Source organism: Sycon ciliatum, chromosome 2 (genome assembly GCF_964019385.1).
Source record: "Sycon ciliatum chromosome 2, ocSycCili1.1, whole genome shotgun sequence".
NCBI classification, from domain to species: domain Eukaryota; kingdom Metazoa; phylum Porifera; class Calcarea; order Leucosolenida; family Sycettidae; genus Sycon; species Sycon ciliatum.
In genome coordinates, this window is record NC_088644.1 from 11859783 (window position 1) to 11880162 (window position 20380).

Sequence of the window (20380 nt, forward strand, 5' to 3'; positions counted from 1 at the left end):
CTGGGAGTTCTTCTCTCTACCTCCATTGTGGGAGTGAAATCATGCACAGCCACTGGCAGCAAATGTGGACCATTCGTCGTCGGAGCCACATGTAAATGGTCTTCAATGATACACTATGTTGCCAGCACAATGTTAACTGCTCTCAATATGATCACGGACACACCATCGTCACGTGAAGCTTCCCTTTACTACATCGTTCAGCTACTACCGGTACTATCATTCATCATGATGTGACTTTATCACACGCGGAAGCCACCTGCAGCGGACTATTGGAGGCCGGCCAGTACGGTCTGTCATTGTTCCACCAAAACCACTAACGACGTGATCGTGACTGAACACATGTCGTGCTTTGCTGAGCTGCTGGAGTCGCGAGTATCCGTCACGTGGCGACGTTCCAAGCAGTAGACGCATTGGCCATTCCCCCGTTCGATAACACTGGCGTGTTCTTGTCAAGGATTAGACAAAGTCTAACATAGGTCTATTGGTGAACGCATATCGTACCACTGTAAACCGTCAGGTGCTTTGCATTAGCCTCCTAACGCTGGTCTGGCTCATCTTGTCTGACACGAAAATGACGGTTATCCATGCATATCGCACCTGTTATAGGATTTCTCCTTTCGTCGGAGCAGTTCTTGTTCAGTACTGTGCGGTGTGCAAGGGTGCCTACAAGCTCGTTCCCTGCTCAGATTGCTGCATTCATCCCCTGCTGATGTTTGCAGTATTGACGTTGTGGTACCGTTGGGGGAGCTAGCCTAGACAGAACGCCCATGTCGGACTGATAGACGCCGGCCAATCCTACCACCGCAGTACAGAACACATTGAAAGCCGTCATTCCCGTCTGCCTCACCACCTGGCTTACCATATGCTACTCGCCCCTGTCTGACGTGAAACGACATCGTCCCTCGATCGTTACCCACACTCTTCCCCCGATCTCCCTGCCTCGGCCAGCTGCGGGGGCGACTGACGAAGACCAAGGACTAAGTTCAAATTTCCAAGAGCCTTCTCTCAACCATGCCAGTCCATACCGGCACATGGATGCTCATTCTTCTTGTTCTCGTCTGTTCTGTTCCTGCATCGGCCAAGCCACACTCACGAAGCCGGCAGGGTAGCAAAAGGAGCGTGGATCGTCAAGATGGTAAGCGACCTCCTGGAAGGCTTTCTTCTCCACCGCGGCTACTTCACTGTTGTACAATCTTTACAGTGACCGTACCTTTAAATTCTATCTTGTTACTTGGAGAATAGCACCTTGCGTATACTAGACGTATGATCAGACGAATATTGCTTGGAAATTACTAGTATGGTTGACCGGCTGTGCACATGTGTGTTCGTTGAGATTACATCTGCTTTATGCTAACCTGCCTCTTCATCTTCTCTCTCTGTCTCTGTCTCTGTCTCTCTCTCTCTCTCTCTCTCTCTCTCTCTCTCTCTCTCTCTCTCTCTCTCTCTCTCTCTCTCTCTCTCTCTCTCTCTCTCTCTCTCTCTCTCTCTCTCTCTCTCTCTCTCTCTCTCTCTCTCTCTCTCTCTCTCTCTCTCTCTCTCTCTCTCTCTCTCTCTCTCTCTCTCTCTCTCTCTCTGTCTCTCTCTCTCTCTCTCTCTGTCTCTCTGTCTCTGTCTCTCTCTCTCTCTGTCTCTCTCTCTCTCTGTCTCTCTCTCTCTCTCTCTCTCTCTCTCTCTCTCTCTCTCTCTCTCTCTCTCTCTCTCTCTCTCTCTCTCTCTCTCTCTCTCTCTCTTTGTCTGTGTCTTTGTCTGTGTCTAGATGATCACATGATCAGCGAAAGAGGCTTAAACGTGACGTGTGCTAGTATAACATTGTCCCTGCCATTGAACGAGACACGTGACGCCAATGCCTGGGTGGACTTACGGCTGCTCAAGGACGCAGATCCAGGAGCACAAGGAGAGTCCTTCTGGAGAGTACAGGCTCAAATTGGCCCCAATCATCACCACCGCCAGCTGAGCAATGATGAGCCTGTCTACCAAGCGTTCTTCGGAGCTCTCAGTCAACAAGAGAAGTTTACAGCCAACATTTCGCTTCGCACTGCTTCTCTGCCTCACTGCCACCATGGCAGTAACAGCACAGAGCATCTTACCATTCGAATTACGTGTGAGAACTGCACCAGCAAGGAGCTCACTTCCATCCACGACTCCTTCAGCGCTTGCAAGGCAGCAAGGCGTATTCCCTATGCGTGTGATGAGTCGCACCCGCTGTACACTAAGGAGCTGTGTGATGAGAAGCAGCGAAACTGGCTGCAGAGCGACACAGCATTTCAGCTATTCCCGCGCAATTCTCCCGTCTTCAGGTTTGACGGCTGGACCATCTGCGAGTTGTGCAGTTCCAGACCATTGCTGAACCTAACGTCAGATCAATGCATTGCCAATACCCCAGTTCATGTCAAAACACCCACGACCACGGCCTTAGCGGAGAATGACGTCCCAACGGACAGCCCCGCCGTGCCGCGTCCAGAGGAGCTATTCACCCCGCAACTGCTGAGCGGATATGTGCGGTCCCGGATACCCATGGCGGAGTGCAGGTGTCGGCTGGTCAATGTCTCTGTGCCGGTGGACCCCGACCGGCCGACAACACTATTCTACTCACGAACGCTGGGTCGACAATTCTCGCATTTCAACGTGAGTTTCTGCATTGATTCCAGATTCACACATCATAGAAATGGCTCGTTCTCCTTTAGACCTGGTTGGGAAAATCGAGATGATCTTCAGGGATGCTGCAGATTGCCTGCAGGTGATGAATCGCTCAGATATACTTTTCAAGAGTCTTCTCCTAGCAATAGAATCAAGCAATACATCCTGTTCTCCGTGCCGTCCGCTACGTGCAACGAAGCAGTACAAGATATACCATATCCGACCCATCCCCCGTTCACCGACCCTGGACTACTAGCACACTCAGCCAAGACCAGTGCCAGTAGTACCAGTGGACCAGGCCAGTGAGCATGGCCGTGGCGGAGCGGTGTACCTCCTACTCTACTGGACACACCACGTATGTCTATGAAGGCTCGGGTCACTGTATGGCAGTATGTGTCCAGTGTGTACAGTGTGTGAAGTGTATGCTAGTCACGTGGCTATCACTAGACGAGACACTTGGTGGCCTGGCACCGGGTTGTGGTCATCCTTACACCACACGTACTAATACTAATACTGACGCACATACTGTGACATAGTCCTCACAGTCTGTTGTGACGTGTTTGCGTATCCACTGTGGAATGTTTGAGCTACTCAAAGGCTGCACTGCGAACTCAAATATGCAGTATAAATGCCAGCAAGCGGAAGTGATACTTACATGTAGAAGTTAGATGACTGCTAGACAGAATCCGGACGGTATTAGTGTTGATACTGTGATAGTAGCAATTGTGATCACAATGCCACGGTGTATTAGTCTAGCTCATGCAGCTCTATTATTGTCAGTGATCATTGCTCCTAGAACCCGCTGCTAGTACTGAAGTAGGAGTGTGAAGATCAGAGCATACTTGAGTGAATTATTTCCGTTTAGAAATGAGCTCATACCAGTCATTATGATTCGTTGACATTAGCAACCAGTAGTACCAGTAGTACCAGGATACCAATCATGCCATACTCGCTGATCTACAGGCACCCACCACCAGCAGCAGGTACATTGCCTTAGCTTTCAATCGCTCATAGCTTGCAATGCCTACATTGCATGTAGCCAACGTATTGATTTTTGACGCTGATTTTTCTCACGCACCACACGAACACATGCACACGCCTGTGCGCCTCTCTTCTCTCTCCTCTCTCTCTCTCTCTCTCTCTCTCTCTCTCTCTCTCTCTCTCTCTCTCTCTCTCTCTCTCTCTCTCTCTCTCTCTCTCTCTCTCTCTCCGAATCTCTTCGAATCTCTTCCTTAAGTTACATACCGGTAGGCTATAAGCATGATTGACGTTTTGTTCATTCGTGAAAAGACTTGAGATTGATGAGGTTCTATTCTATTCATTAGTTTGAGGGCTCATTACGAGTCATTAGGCATTATCGTGGCGAGGCAATTCATTGAGTGCCAAAATCTCAATTTTCGCACTCCAAACTCTGCATGTACATGACATGTATGTACAGGTTGATATAGAGAAGGGAAACAAAGCGTTGTTGCTGCCACCATGGTTACTCCCGTCACGCTTAGAGATCATCAGACAGCAGTGACGCCAGTGATTTTAAAAGTCCACGATTATCATGATTATGTTGGATGTGTACTCTGTGTCCATGTGCATGTTACGGACTTACGGTATGTGCTTCGAAGTAGGACTCATTTCAGAGAAACAATAGATCAGCCGTAGTTACGATAATGTGCATTCCCTTTTCCGTGCACTGGAATGATGTAGGATACATGCAACAGGCTATACCGGCAGGCCCGGCACTGTGTAAGGTGTACGAGTTTGCTGTCGCTGCACTTCTGCTATTTCTGCTCTTTTTTTGGTGGTTTTGCACAAGAACTCTCCAATTTTAAGTTGCGATATCAGCAACTTTTGAGCGTTTTCTGAAAAATTAATATGGATTCGATTTCAGCAACTTGCACTTGTTTTGTCACGGTTGTGAAAAGCATAAGTTGCGAAAAATTATGGCATCTTTGGGAAAGGGCCAAATGCATGGAGCATCCCAGCCGGCTGGAGACCGGGTGCCCTAGTCTACCAACATCTGGTTTTTATGCCGACACTGTTCTCCAACCAAAGCCTTGAACGCCTATTACTTTTACTAGTTTTAGCCCGGTAAACGACGTTCCGTTAGTACACCATGGTCTACACGGTGATTGGCGATTCGGGTCACCATGGTCACCTGAGCTCCGGAAAACCATCACCTACACCCGTGATGTGAAATCGGTCTCATCGCCAATACCCAGCGTGCAATTCGCAGACGACATTGCCCTGTATGATTCAAAAGCTTGCGTTGGGAAAGTCTCCAAGTCCATCTCTTCAGCTGTCACGCGGCCTAATTTTAAATGCCTCCAAAAGCCAGGTAATGACTATCTCACCGCAACATGCCGGGCCTGAGGTCTCTATCGTGTGCTGCGATACCTCTCTACCGATAGTGAAGTCTGCGCGGTATCTTGGTGTCTTTCTTGACAACCGCCTGACCAAAGCTGCGAGGAAGATTGGCGCCTTGTGGCGAGCCCGTCGATGCCTCTCCCGCAGCTCGCGCAAGATATAAGGCTATTGTCATGCCGGATATGATATATGGTGCCTGCTGCTTCTCTGCAGCCCTCCGCGTGACCCAACTTCAGCGTCTGCAAGCCATGCAAAACCGGGCGATCCGATGCATTGATGGCAGCCCGCCATGTTCCGCGATGCAGCCCCTCCTGGCTGCCAACTCGATTTACCGCGTCACTGAACTTTTTAAACAAAAGCTCCTGATCTTCATCTGGCGGTGTCTAAATGACTCCGCTGGCCTTGCTCTAGCCCAGCTTCTCAAACCAGCAGCATGCAGCGGCAGAAGTACGCGCCATCAGCATGCCAATGGTCCGTCAGTGCTCAGCCAGCTCGCAGTCGGTGTGGCCAAACGAGATTCGCCACCGCAGGAGCATTGCTGTGGAACAGTTTGCCTAGAGAGATGCGCACCGTATCTAGATTGCATGCTAGCCTGCCTTCCTTATGTATGCCTGGAATAGGTTGTGTTTCGTCAGGTTTTGACATGTTCCTTTTCTTCTCAGTATTCTCGCTCGCATAGTACTCCACTTCTATGATAATATTGCCTATGCTGTTGCTCATTAGGATTTTGGCAAATTCTATCCTTCGCTTTCATATAACTGGGCCAGGAACCCGTTTGAACTTGCGAAGTAAAAATAAAATCAATCAATCAATCATCACCGGCGCCTAGCTTAGCCCTGTGGCCGGCCAAGTGCCATGACAACAGTATCGATAGTGTCGTGACCTGTGCCTGATGTAGAACTAATTCTGTCCTTCTCCTTGTCGCCCCACGGATCGGACCCCAGTATAATTATTTTCTACCATCTACTCTCACTGCTCTCACTGTCTCAGCCTTCATTTTCATTACAATTTAAAAAATGTTACAATCAACTGAGCCCAAGCCAAGGCCAAGGCGAATGTGACAAACAACACACTTCCGCGGTTCTTGACACTTGACAGCTCCGTGGCAAGCACGCGCGCGGGAGAAGAAACTACCTTACCCGTATGAAGGTGTGAACTTACTTAGCACAAGACACGCCACAGTTCATCCAAATCACCTGATATTTACATGCAGCCACTGCCCCATACTCGAAGCTATTTTGTTCAAAGTGTGATTCAGTTGCTCCTGTTTTTCGTCTTCGAAGTAAGTTTATGTAGTCTCCAAGGAAGAGAATTTGTTTCAGTGGCAGAGGGCACTCATGACAGACCTACAGAAGTTGAAGGCCGCCAGCATTCTCCGTTATTTCTACACCGGCGGGTCTTGTGACTGATTTCGGGCCTCGGCGTCTCTGCTGGCTTTCCAAACCTTCAGCGACATTGTAGCGGCGTGTGCTTTACCGTGAAAATGCCGGCCAGTCTCGGGCTGCATCCAGATTATTGTACCGGCTTCCTTCACTGCCACAACGAGCAAGCTTGTGGTTGGTCGCTTTACGGCGTGCACATTTGCGCTTCTCCTCAAGGCGCCCGGAAGTCGTGCAGCCGTTCGTCGGCCGAACATCTTCGGTGACGGAATGGTGTTTCAGGTCAGTTGCAATATAGATGAGTGAGCATCTTGTTCATTTGTGTCGTCCCCTTTGTATTGTGCTTTCGGGTAATACATTTCAATGGCCGTTTGTCTAAAAAAAATCCTTTATGAAATAATTATGACGTTTTCTGTTGGAAACTGCAAGTTCGTTACTACGGAGGATTAGCAAGACGAAATTCACGTTCGCGTTCGCTCTCCAAGGAAAGTCGAACTCAGTGACGGAATTCGCGTTATGAGAAGGATTAGCAAACAGAATTCGCACATGCATGATTTTGACACGTCGTCCATTGTGTACAGACAGTACAGCGTAGTAAATGTATGACTGTCCTGACACGAATCCGCGATTCGTGTTCCGACTACTTTTCCGAACGAAAAATGCGAAAGTTCGCAATCCAGTTCGCGAACTGAAAAATGTTTGCGAACGCGAACGCGAATTTCGTCTTGCTAATCCTCCGTACTATAGACGAAAAAGTTCGTTACTAGTAGTTCTCTGCAGCGTATGACACCATGATAGACCCGGTGAGAAAGGATATTCTCTCGGGACATACTCACATGTATTTGTCTGTAGTTTGGCAACTTGAAACGGTACGAAAAGTGCAAACCGCGAGACCCCCTTTTAAAGTGCAGGAAATGCATCTGACTCTGCAGATGAAAGGCCAACCGAGCTCCTCTTCTGAGCGAGTGGGTATCGGTATAATTATATTGACAATCTTACTTTTGAAAGGATTGGGATAGCTTCAAATTCAATGTAAACTGTCGGGGAAATGAGCTACCTGGAAAAAAAAGAAGAGCAAACACGCTTTTAATGGGAAGAGAATAGGTTGATACTGTAGATATATGGATGTCGGGACTAGCAGAAAATCATAGTTCTCGTTCAAGATTCGTCAAAAATCACACGTCCCACAACAGAGAATGCACTTACAATCGTCGCTGAATTGGACAGCTGAGACAGGATGGAGTGAGTAAGAAAAAAGGGGAAAAAGCAGCCCAGCTTGATGGGAGAATAAGTTTTGGATTTAGTTGGTCAAAGAACTTTGATGTTCCATTGAAGCCTTGTCCTCCTTTCACTTCACTTCCCATCCGCAACACCGTGATGAGCAGTCCTTGGCTATACCACATACAGCGATTGTTTGCAATGTTTCACCCAGGAGGGCATCATCAGGGATGTAGTTGGTCTACTTCAACTTGAAGAAGATACTTGTTCAGTTCGAAAGGGGAAATGCCTGTGTGTTTGCCATGGAAGTAGGTTTGCGGTATACATGGCATTGCAGCGATTGTATTGTAGCACTACCGATGCTTCCACCGTGTGCGAATGGTGTGTGTGTTTTGAATGCGCAAAACTAGTAAAAGTCCAAATTTTTAGGGTCACAAAGGCTGAACACTGAGCTAGGAAGAGAACACGGGAAATGCTTCTTATCGTAGGGCCGGGTGGAGCAGAACTTAATTTTACTTAGCATTTGGGCCAGTCTGGCAGTGAGGCAGGCAGAACAGCCAATGACCACAATGTTTTCCTAACAGTAACCCGCCTCCACAAAACAGTGCTCGGAATTTCCGGTATAGTGCTCGAGCGTCCAAAATTTAGTGCGCATTTAGTGCTAAAAGGTGTTTTATTGAACGCACAAGCAATGATGATATGAATGCAAGGAGAGCAAAGAATTCAAGAAATGAACAAAAGTTAAACAGCAAAATTAAAGGATATAAATGTGAATGGCAACAGCAATGTTTATGAAAAAGGGGAAAGAAAAGAAGAAGAAAAAACCTCCAAACCACACTCCTTGAACACTGCCAGAAAAGGAAACAATAGAATTAAGATTTAAAAAGAGGACCAAAGTTTACAAGTTATCCGTTTTGTCCAACACTAACGGTTATATTATAAGCAGAATACTGTCGAGTCAAAAATGTGTAACAATTACTTGTAGCACAAAACTAACTTGTAACTTGATAACTTGTAAAAAAAACGGAACAAAAAAATTTTCTTTTTGAAAAAGCAATACAAAATGCAAACCCAGAAAACCGGAAAATGTAACTCAGCTCACACACATGTACCTGGTACATTGTACATGTGTGTGCAATAAGCTGGACCGCAAGTCACACAATCATCATGCCGCCTGTGTTTGGACCACAAGCATGGCAGAGGGGATACACTCATGTATTCATGTACATGTACATTGTACATGTCTGTACATACATGTAAGTCGCTTCACTGTACACAAATGCAATGCACGTACACTGTTTTTTTGGATGGCTTTTTTATTTTTTTCGCCCTCCCTCATTGATTTCATCGAATAAGGTGACGCGAAACATGGAAAAAAAACGGCGTGGCCTTATACAAAAAAGAAAAAACCTTCAGGACGCCAGGAAACAAACTTTTGATAACATTTTCACCATAATACAAAATTGATAAAAAGAAAAAAAACTATGCCCTTGAGAGCATACGGCAATCGTTTACAAAGCTTGCCGAGCGCTTAGAGCAATACGGGGACCTAGAACCACGTAAACAAGTGATACACCCAGAATGACGAACGGCATCGCAAATGATTGACGACAACAGAATACACCAAATCAATTAACATTCTTCTCCACAATAAGGCCAACCAATGACTTCAGGAACATTGAACACTCCTTGCCTATCATGCCGTTGGTCGCAAAAACCAGAGGAGTGAATGTGCCTCGGTCAATCTGATTGACTCGCTCTGCATAGTGCCGTTTCTTTTCCCGCTCATTGCGCTCCAATTGGCTCAAGGCTTAAAGTCTTTGGCACGAGACAGCAAGGTGGCCCTGGGATGCATTACCCGGATATCGAAGAAGGCCTCCTGGTGCCGCGTCCAAAAGCCACGAGCCCTGATGTCAAGCCGCGCTTCTTGGGATCGGTTTGCTATTGGCCACTGCAAAGTCTCACCGCCAAATGCTAGAAGCTTAGGTTCAATTACTACATCGGGACTTACACTCCTCAGAATGTCAGCGATCGAATCACGTATATGTATGTGTACTTCATTGTGCCTGACTGTGGGGTAGCCGCCCCTGGGGCACACCATAGCCTGACTGTGGGGTAGCCGCCCCTGGGGCACACCATAGCGTGGTCCGTTGACAATTGCGCACCGCTAACATAATTGGTTGTTAATTCATCAAGTGGCAGTCCATAGCGAAGTGCCACGGTATTCTTAAAATCCGATTTGTTAAGAACTGTGCGGTGGGCGGATCTCGGTTCTACAGTCAACCAGGAGGACACACCCTTCTCACCAGCAATCTCCACCAAAAAGCGCTGCTCAGGTGTAAGGTGCTCCTGCAATGCGGCCAGGACCTCTTTGTCTCTAGCGTCTTTCTTTTGCTTGCCTTCCCTCTAACGCTGGCGAGTTTCCATCACGGCCTCCGTAACATCACATGGCCGCATTTCAATTGGAGCAGATGGTGGGCATAGTGGAGGCCATGATAATTAAGGTGAACGATTCGACAGGGACTCATCAGGGACTCGTCACTCCCAGTTAGGAAGGAAGTCTCGAACAACTGCTGGTCAGCCAAGGTATTAACGTTAACGTTATCTCTTGACTCAGTGTCCGGTGTGGCTTCCACATTGTCTGTGTCGGTGCCTAGCCCACCACGACGGTGTGTAAGTCCCATAAGCTGACGGAGTGGACTATCGCTGCTTGGGGACACACCAGTGAATGCGGGCAGCAAAGAAGTATTGTTGGCATCATCTAGCCTGTGAAATTGATCAGGCGAGCAATTTACGGCCCGAAGGCAATACCGCCACCGTGAAATAATACTGCGCACTAGCACAGTGTACGCAGCGTGCGGTTGTGTTGCGGCGAGTTCGGAAAGGTGTTCGACTTGGCGCACCTACTTATCAACTTTGCTAGATACAAAATCGTGTACGAATTTCTCTGACTCAAGGGCGCTACCAAGAGTAAACACAACCATCCGCAACAATTCTCACCCCAGTCCCGGCGAATACTCACCCCAGTCCCGGCGAATACTCACCCCAGTCCCGGCGAATACTCACCCCAGTCCCGGCGAATACTCACCCCAGTCCCGGCGAATACTCACCCCAGTCCCGGCGAATACTCACCCCAGTCCCGGCGAATAGACGCTGCACTGCGCGTTCGACCGATGGCTTCAACCGGAGAACTGTCTTGTGTGGATTCGGATGATACCCATAGTCTGGTCCCAGCTGCAATAGCTTAAACCAATACATGGAGGTAGCTTACAGGGTGCCCGCAGCGGAATCATCAGCATACCACAGCTGGGGGATGCTTGGGCATTCATGTGTAAGTTTGTCTACTGGAGGCATAATAGCAATTGCGAAGATTTCCATGGCAAGGGGGTCACCCTGGCAGGTCCCTTCACGCGAAAGGATTTTGCCCCCACCCGCTATGAATAGGCGGCATGACACGCTATAAGTGTTCTTGAAAACCTGACCTAAAGCAGGACAGAGAGCAGGAACATAGTAAAGGGCAGCATTCCTATTAAGAGAATTTTTTAAATGCATTAGAGGCATCCATTAGCAGCACGGCTTCAGTTTCAGGAAGACTTAAAACCCCTGCCATTGCCTGGACGGCAGCCTCGCAAGCAGCAGTGGCATGCCAACGAAAAGTTGACGCGGCGCAGTCGCAGCTCTGACGTTGCTTTCAATAACCTTCATTATCGCTCGCCCTATAATCCTCCTAAACACCTCCCCAACAGCCATGGGTCTAACCCCTGGGGATTTATCAAGGGGGATCAGGCGGGCGGCAATGAATGCCTCCATGAAACTTTGTTCGATATTCTCAGTACACAATACATGTGCCGAATCCGCCAATGCAGTGCAAAGTCGGTTCGAAGCTTGGCCGAAGCACGTTAGCATCCTGGTCCAGGCCTCCGAGTCTAGTCCGGACGGACCAGCGGCGCCCTTCATGGACCTGCTAACAAACTTGATGCGGCTTGGCGTGATGCGCTGGAAGAGTATTGGGTTCACCTGTTGCGAGTCGGTTGGCGCCGTCAATGAGCCAGGTACCGCCGGCGAGGGAAACGGGTGCTTGTCATGCAGTACCTCGCGCACAGTCTTGTCACCACCGGCTGAGTCATCCATCCCGAGCACTGCGCCAGGTGAGTCACCACCTACCATTCTTGCTGCAGAGTGAATCTTCCCTGCGAATACTCGTTGACTGAAAGTTGTATCATCCACTGTATCAGACAGCCTTTGACGACGCTTCCCCACAGGAAGGTGTGCTTGAATACATCAAGCTTCATCCAGGATGCCCTGAAACCCGCCACATGACCACAATTTCAAACGTCGCGTAATGTGGGTTGCATTTAGTGCTACCGTTGTTGCTCGTTTTCGGAAACCGACATTTAGTGTTCATTTAATGCTGGCGCTGAGTCGCCACGCCTGGCCGTGATTCTCCGTGCATGCTTGGCCATCCCAGAACAGCAGCGACTCTCTGGCATGTCTAATGGTGCGCCTATCCTGCTCCGTCATCAGCGTGTGCAGTAATGCCAGGTCTAGTGCTCTATCGAGGAGGTGCTCGGATATTGACGCGTAAAATTCTTCCACGTCGAAGCAAATAAACGGACACTCAAGTTTGTTGCTTTCTTTCAACCAATCAGACCGCGGCGGTGTTCTTCCAAAACCTGACACAGGTCGCTACTCGCACTGCACTCACAGGTCTCTGCCAGCGCATGATGTGATGAAATTCCCGCTGAGGAGCTGGAACTGTTCACCAAGAAGCCAGCGCTCTGTACAGAAATACGTGTGCCGCCCAAAACCGGTCCGCTCCGCGGCGGAAGGCCATAGATTTGTAGGCAGCCGCAGCTGTGTCCTTTACAGTGGTCGCACCGATCACAGACTTTGCAGTTGGTCGGTTGGCCGTCGCAACCCATGCAGGTCATGCTGCTGCCACCGCACACACCAGCAAGGCCTTACTGATCTTTCCCATCTCTGACTTGGCTGGGTTGATGAGCCAGCAGGGTATGTCATTAGGAGACATGTCCTTGTGGTCCTTCAATGCTACAATGCGTCATCCTTAGCCACTACCTCCACATGATCATTGATCTCGATTCTCCGGGCAATATCCTTGGATACGTGAGAACATATGGCCAGCGATGGTCAAACAATTTAAAATGAATATTATGTACTTCTTTGAAAAGGGTTTGCTCCCCACACTGGAGCTCACGCTATTCCGCCGACTTAACTTGACACTTGACTGACTCACGACTGCCATCCAGAGCATACGAGAAGTCCATCGAACTTTTGACTCGGCAAACCTGCAAGAAAGCACCACTCCCTGCTCAATACACCGTGTTTCGGGGAGTTCACCTCTCATCAGTTGAGCTTGAGTAGGCTGAGGAAGATTGTGCCTGGAGAGCACCACTTATATAGTGCTCTCCAGGCACAAACATCACCAGGGATACAAACTTACAGAGACGCTTAGTTTACAGCGCGACAAACACCTCGTAAACACCAGACAGCAGCGTGAGTCAGTGTCGCTCCTGGACGTATCAGAAGTGCTGCTCCTCAACCTCTCCCACCCCTCTCCATAACGGGGACTGTAACCTACCAAGGCAACGTGTATCAAGGTCAAGGTGTGTGTGTGTGTGTGTGTGTGTGTGTGTGTGTGTATGTGTGTATGTGTGTGTGTGTGTGCCGATGTGTTGGCATGCATGTGTGTAAGCTTGCCGCTGTGTGCGCATTTGTGTGCATATGTGTACCAGTATTGTTATTGCAGAGAGGAAGGGCAGTATTCGTGAACTGTGGAAGGGACATGATCTTGGCGTTTTCCAAGGCAATTTTGACTCAATGGTAAGATTGCTGGCTATTGCATGTCATGTGAGGGTTCAGGGCCGGAGGCAGCTTCCGCAGAGCGGTGCGGCCGAAAGGCCATCTGTAAGGGGGGGGGGGGGTCTGGGGGTCCTCCCCCAAAAAATATTTGGAACTCTGCACTCTGGGCGACTCCCTGTACAAAATCATACATCGAAACTTTTTCTCCCAGGTTTTGGACGTTCCACGGCCACGTGGATCGACTTTTTGGGAAGTTTTTTTTTTTTGGTACGGCCATGGCCGTACCGGCCGTACCAGTGGCGCCGGCCCTGGGGTTGTCTGCACTACGGCCCATCAGCATCCTCCGACAGTGGGCAGGCGCGTGCTCGACGATGGGCATGGGGGGCACGTGCACCCCCCAAAAATTTTCAATCTGGGTAATTGCAATTGTAATGTATGCAAGTATGCTCTAAAATTCAAGAAAGGTTGCAAACAAATTGCAGAAAATTGCCGGGGGGGGGGCTCCCCTCGGCTCCCGTGCACCCCCCTAGTTGGGGGGCCGAGCACGCCCCTGAGTGGGTGTGTATATTTCATAATATTATTGCCCGGGTTATTTGGTGTCTTGCCCGCTGAATAAGATTACTCTGTGCATCCTTCACTTCCTCCGAGCAAGTTGCTGTTTTGGTGTGATCGATCCTACTTCGTGTGTGTGTGTTTGTGTGTGTGTGTGTGTGTGTGTGTGTGTGTGTGTGTGTGTGTGTGTGTGTGTGTGTGTGTGTGTGTATGTGTGCATTGTTGGCAAACTATTTGCCCGTGTGATACAGGATAGAGTGCAGATGATTGCCGAGGATGTGCTACCAGACTCCCAATGTGGCTTCCGCAAAGGGAGAGGTTGCAACGACATGGTGTTTGTAGCCCGCCAGCTCATCGAGAAGTCCGTTGAGCACGATGATCAGTTGTGTGTTCTGTTCGTAGACCTTCGTAAGGCATACGATTCCATCCCCCGAACGTCTCTCTGGTCCATACTAAGCAAACTTGGTGTGCCCCCGAAAATGCTGAAGGTCATACAGTCCCTGCATGAGGGAATGTCGGCAGCCGTGCGAGTGTCTACAGCTGCTTCGGATTCTTTTCCAGTCAACAATGGTTTGAGGCAAGGTTGCACCCTTGCGCCCGTGTTGTTCAACCTGTATTTTGCCGTGGTGATGGATGCATGGTGTTCTACTTGCAAATGTGCCGGTATCCCAGTCTCGTACAAAATCGGCCGTAAGCTTGTTGGCGACCGGACTGCCAAGAGTAGTTTGTCAATGCACTATAACCGAGTCTCAGTTTGCGGATGACGCCGCATTGTACACCCATTCAGTAACGGACATGGATGCTGCTGCCGCTTTGTTCGTGACCGTCGCTACCCAGTTCGGCCTCACTGTCAGTTTTGGTAAAACGAAGTGCATGGTAATCAATGCTGATCTCCCTCCGACCGGATGCTTGACGTTGGCAGATGGCGACATCGAAATCGTGAACGAGTTTACATACCTCGGTAGCTGTATTACTAATGATGGCCAGTTGTCGGTTGAGGTTTCTTCCCGTCTTGCCAAGGCCTCCCGGTCTTTTGGTGCCTTGCGTTCTGCTGTCTTCGGAAACCGCCACATCTCTGTGCGTACCAAGACTCATGTTTACTCTGCAGTCGTCCTCTCAACGTTACTTTATGGCTGTGAGTCATGGGCTGTCAAGGCAACCGACACCCGCCGTCTGCCAGTGTTCCACAACCGCTGTGCTTGGTTTATCCTGGACGTCAGCAAGTCAGAACAATGGAATGAGCATCTCTCCAATGCCGTCATCTTGGAGCAGGCTGGTTTGCGATCAGTGGTGGAGATGCTGAGGACGCGCCGTCTTCGCTGGTTGGGGCATGTCTGACGCATGTCGGACGACAGAATACCAAAGTGCGTATTGTTTGGTCAGCTCCAGAAGACGCGCCCTCGCCACGCAAGCGTTGGCGTGACAACATCGTGATTGATCTAGATGAGCGCCACATCAATGACTGGTACAGCCTAGCCGAGGACCGCCGTGCGTGGAGACTGGCCTGCAACACCATCCAGCCGCCTAAACCTGTGTCTCGGGATTTCAGGTGCCACTGCGGCCGAGATTTTCGCCGTCGCCAGGACCTCACTCGCCACTCGAAGTTCTGTTCCGCGTGACTGAAACACTGTCAGTCCTTTCAGGACCTGCCATCATCTTCGGATGGGCATTATTGTATTGTATTGTGTTGTGTGTGTGTGTTGTGTGTTGTGTGTGTGTTGTTTGTGTGTGTATTGTGTGTGGTGTGTGTGTGTGTGTGTGTGTGTGTGTGTGTGTGTGTGTGTGTGTTGTGTGTGTGTGGTGTGTGTGTGGTGTGTGTGTGTGGTGTGGTGCGATGTGGTGTGTGTGTGTTGTGTACATTCCCTGTCCAGATGCTCCGCATGAAGCCATTGTGATTCGCATCACACCTTCTCAGTTGCAATCTGTTTTTTCCTAAGCTAAACACAAATTTACACTTCCCGAGACACATTTAAATTTTAGCTTCAGATGGTCCGTAATCACTCTACAAAAATTAATAAGAAATTGACAGAAAGAAATAACTTGTAAAGAAGTAGCTGGCCTGCCAGGCATGAAATACAAGCGGGGATAAGCACCACGTATGGAAGTGGGAAAGGCTCCACGCACTAGTAATAAACAAACTTCGAATCGTCTTTGAATCATCTTCGAACAAGGAGATGCACCCAAAAGTTTTGCAACGAATAGAAGAAGAAGTTTTAACTTCTGCTGCCGTCGCTGCTGCTGCTGATGAGAAAGAAATGATATGTCTGCTGCATAACAACTAGAAGAGCCGACTAAACGCAATGAAGAGTTGAACAGCGCAAGCAATGTAGGACAGCGGCGTGACTTGAACTAGTGAATCACCAGTGTAACAGCCTCGTAGCTATATTACCTACAAACAAGCAAGTTGTCAGGTTGCATCGTTGCACCGCAGCAGGCTAGGTAGCTGGCTGGCCAGGGTCATGGTGGACAACACTGTTGCAATCATCACTGACGAGCCTTGGCCATGAATGCCTCGACCTCTTCTACAGTACGCGGTACGCATGTCATCAACTCCAAGCCATCAGCAGTAACGATTATGTCGTCCTCAATGCGAGCCTACAGCACCACATCAAGTGTTATTAAAGGCAGATGGAAATTAATTTTCGTACAGAATTACAATGAATTTTCCTCCTAAGGGCCCGTGTTCCACTGCGGCTCTGCTGCTCGTCTTTCGCGGCTGGAAACGTCATCATTACCATAGTGACCGCGGCTCGAGCTGGAACAGCGAGGCCGCGGCTCACAACGAGCTTTCGCTACGATTCTTGACGAAAAACTGCGAGCCGCGGTCGCAGCTAGCCGGCTCGACCTGTTTCCCGTACTTTGCATTGTTTTGTACGCGAGAATTTTAAAATTCAAATTTTAATTCCTTGCGCAGGCCAGAACACGAGGATTTTTTTAATTTCGAAACGTCATCAAAAAGTGTGGACCACGACCGCGGTACCGTGAATGGCGAGTGTCAGTGGAACCGCGCTGCTCCGCTGCATGTAGCCAAGTGCCGCGGAGCAGCGGAGCCGCAGTGGAACCCGGCCCTAATCCAGCCTTTTAGTAAGGGAGCTTTGTAAGGCCCCGCCATCCTTCAGAAAGGAAAAGTCCTCAGAAACTCGCTAACATTTAGTGGCAGGGTAGGACAGTTAGAAGTACGTGTACAAAATATACTTACTCCACCGGATTTGCGGTATTTGTTGATCGCCTCCTCGTTCATGAAGCACTTCTGCTTGGGATCAGCCAAAGCGTTGTCCAGAAGCTACATCAACCAACACCAAGAGTCAAGATACATTCCCATTCACACACCACACCACCGGCACCGTAGCATAGTAGAGACTAATTGGGGATTATACAAGAAGCCATAGGTTTTGATGTACAATCCTAATTGCATAAGGAGGTGAAGCGAAATGTAACACTTCGTTTTCTCTGCAAACCCGCTAGAAATACCAGAATTTTTTAACGCCAAACACCATAGCAACCACTGCCCTGGATAACCGACCCCTGTGCCACTGCCTGCCTCCATTGGCCTGGTTTTCTCTGCAAGTAAAAGTGGTTTGCAAGTTTGTTCTCTCTTCGTGAGCACGCTGCCTGTTTTTAATTGGTTTCAGCCGACTTTCACAGGTGGTGAGAGAACCAGAAAAAGAGGAGCAAAAAATAGCGATGATTGTCTGTACACAAGCAGGCAAAGGCATGAGATAGATACATACGTACTGTGTACTTACATGATCAATAAAGTAGACTCCTGGTTCGATGGTCAGGACCATTCCTTCCTTGAGCACACGAGCCGTTCGCAGGGACCTCAGTCCTGGCAGCGGACTGCGCTCAACACCCTAAACAAACAAAGAGCACGCGGACACGCAGGTGCATTAAATTAATGTACACATTGCTGATGATACCAATGGCTTGAAGTTAGCTGTGAGCAGATTCGTGACCAGGCATCCAGACCACTGCATGCGAAGAGATCTATTAGCTCTAAAATACAGCATGCACTCACAGGGAAGATCAACACTTGAACACCAGTAATCAGACTGGTCATGGAAAATAATGGTATAGGGTAGAAGAAGGGTTTGAAGACGCTTCATGCCCCTCTCTCTCTATGTATACTGTAAGACATGTATATATAACGAGGAAGCAAATCTAACGTTTTAACGGATGACATTTCTTCGTTATAATAAGATCCGTTGAAGCCGTACTGCTTCATATATGCTGTGTGTGGATATGGCAGAATACTGCAAGATCGTTAACATATCTTCTCGTTAACCTATGAATTTTGGACAATCGTTAAATTTGCGACTCGTTCTAATAACATGTCTTACAGTAGTCTGTATGGTGCCAGGCACAAGCTCCTGGCTATGGCGAGAGGAGACGGTGTTGAGTTGCTGGATGTGATGGAATAGTTTGTAGCTAGACAGAGCGTGTGATGTCCAGCATGTGTTGACCGCCAGTTTGCAAACTGACATAAGCTAGTATGATAGACTGATAGTAGTATCATCAATTTCCAGTACAGGCTGATGCTATATTTGATACAGCTAGCATGTACTGTTGCCATGATGGAATGGTGCTATCAAGCCATAATAGCTAGCACAGATAAACACACAGACACACACAGACAGACACACAGACAGACACGCAGACAGACACACAGACAGACACGCACACAGCACACACACAGACACGCGCGCACAGCACACCGGTATGCACATGTTGTAACTCGCTTTTCTCTACCTGCTCCCAGTCCCGTGCCATCTCCACACTTATACAAATGGACGACGATAACTACATTTAGAAGACTGTTTATTGACACGACGAAGAAACACAACTAGACATGACGAACTCAAGACGAAGACATGAACTCAAGACGAAGACATGATGAACTCAAGACGAAGACATCATGATGAACTCAAGACGAAGACAGCTTTTCACACCACAGCAACACGCGCATGCACCAACATGACGTACACACGACGTACACAAAATAACGTACTACAACACACACGCTTACCTCTGGGTAGCCACCGACATCGTGCACATCCAGACCCATGAAGTGACCAAGACCGTGTGGCATGAACACGGCACCCATCCTGACCTCCATCATGGCCTCCAGGTCACCATGCAACAGACCAGCATCGATTAGTGCCTGCAGCTGAACACGGTCGGCTAGCAAGTGCATGTCTGTCCAACACACACCTATACGCCACGAGAACACACATAGCACATGGCACACAGTTCATGCACACAAACAAGCGGAACATTTTTAAAAGCATAAGCATCGCTCGGAGCAGCAGAGTTGCAACATCAGTGTACGGATCTTGTGCGTTTGTCAAGAAATGAGCTTTGAAGGGAAAGTACACGTGCTTTTCCTTACGGTTCATCCGAAAGGAATTAAAATATCTAACCGGGCCAGCCAGCTTGGGTATCGTGTACACCAACTACTGGGCCAGGCTGGCAATGGTTATACAATCTCCGGGCAGGGCATTGCACACTCCCCCTTGAGAAGAAAGAGATCGAGAGCAGCAGTTGCTTACCTGGCTTTACGGCAGCCATGACAGCACGAGATGCCTTGAGCACAGCCTCGTAGATGATGCGCTGTTCCTGTGTAAACTTGCCATTGACCGGGAATGAGCAGGTGATGTCACTGGCATAACAGTAGTACTCACCGCCCATGTCAAACAAGCTACAATACAACAACAACAGCAGCAGCAGCAGCGGCAGCAGCAGCAAAACAATCCTGATGATCGATAATCTGTAACAATGAATGTATGCGGTTGGGCTATGGACAAAAAGCTAATGATCAACCTCTACAGCAGGGAGGAGAGGAGGGAATAGCCACCAGTCCAAGTTTCGTGTGCTGGATTACCAAAAGGCAACCTCAGCTGTAAGAGCAAACATAGTCTGACAGTACTGAGTACCTGGATGAGTATAGGGTACACGCCAGTACTGAGTACCTGGATGAGTATAGTGTCTGACAGTACTGAGTACCTGGATGAATAGGGTACACGCCAGTACTGAGTACCTGGATGAGTATAGGGTACACGCCTACTACACGGCTTAGTAGGGTACACGGCTTGTTTGCACTCAATTCCACATCTAACACAAAGCTCTTTGCACCACCACCACTGTGCTCCTGCAGCCAAGCCATTTCATAATGCACTGTGTGCTGCTGTTGTTGGGAGAAGATCTATGTTTCAAGAAGTCAGCTGAACATGCTGCTCAGCATGGCTCCGACTCTCCTTGATGTACGCTGAACAATGACAAGGATTCAGGATTGACATGGAAGGATTAGCCGTTTGGAGCTGATCGCTTACCACATGTCTCCGTCGTTGACTGTTTTGTCATTGGGTGCAGCAGAATGGCCATAATGAAGTGTAGCTGCATTGTCACCACTGCAA

The 20380-nt window shown here is 48.8% G+C and overlaps 2 protein-coding genes across 2 annotated transcripts in view; one reads left to right on the forward strand and one right to left on the reverse strand.

Annotated features, from left to right (window-relative positions):
- Positions 1 to 235: 235 nt before the first annotated feature.
- On the forward strand, positions 236 to 4519 carry LOC135808718 (uncharacterized). Its single transcript, XM_065321942.1, has 2 exons — positions 236 to 1135; positions 1757 to 4519. Exons 1-2 carry the CDS (start codon positions 1012 to 1014, stop codon positions 2941 to 2943), a joined length of 1311 nt encoding a protein of 436 aa, XP_065178014.1. The 5' UTR covers positions 236 to 1011; the 3' UTR covers positions 2944 to 4519.
- Positions 4520 to 15930: 11411 nt separating this feature from the next.
- The window catches only part of LOC135808732 (xaa-Pro dipeptidase-like), a 40150-nt gene continuing 35700 nt past the window's right edge, over positions 15931 to 20380 (reverse strand). The window contains exons 10-15 of the mRNA XM_065321959.1: positions 20297 to 20374; positions 19517 to 19665; positions 18994 to 19178; positions 17714 to 17821; positions 17167 to 17250; positions 15931 to 16562 (exon numbers count right to left, since the gene is read on the reverse strand). Coding sequence (XP_065178031.1) covers positions 16452 to 16562; positions 17167 to 17250; positions 17714 to 17821; positions 18994 to 19178; positions 19517 to 19665; positions 20297 to 20374 — 715 coding nt within the window. The 3' untranslated portion in view covers positions 15931 to 16451. The remainder of the gene's footprint in view (positions 16563 to 17166; positions 17251 to 17713; positions 17822 to 18993; positions 19179 to 19516; positions 19666 to 20296; positions 20375 to 20380) is intronic.

What these genes read in the sequence shown, in the direction of transcription:
- LOC135808718 (XM_065321942.1), top strand. Translation starts at nt 1,012, where the DNA reads ATGCCAGTCCATACCGGCACATGGATGCTCATTCTTCTTGTTCTCGTC. An exon ending in GAGCGTGGATCGTCAAGATG is followed by an intron (nt 1,136 to 1,756) that starts GTAAGCGACCTC and finishes GTCTGTGTCTAG; the next exon opens with ATGATCACATGATCAGCGAA.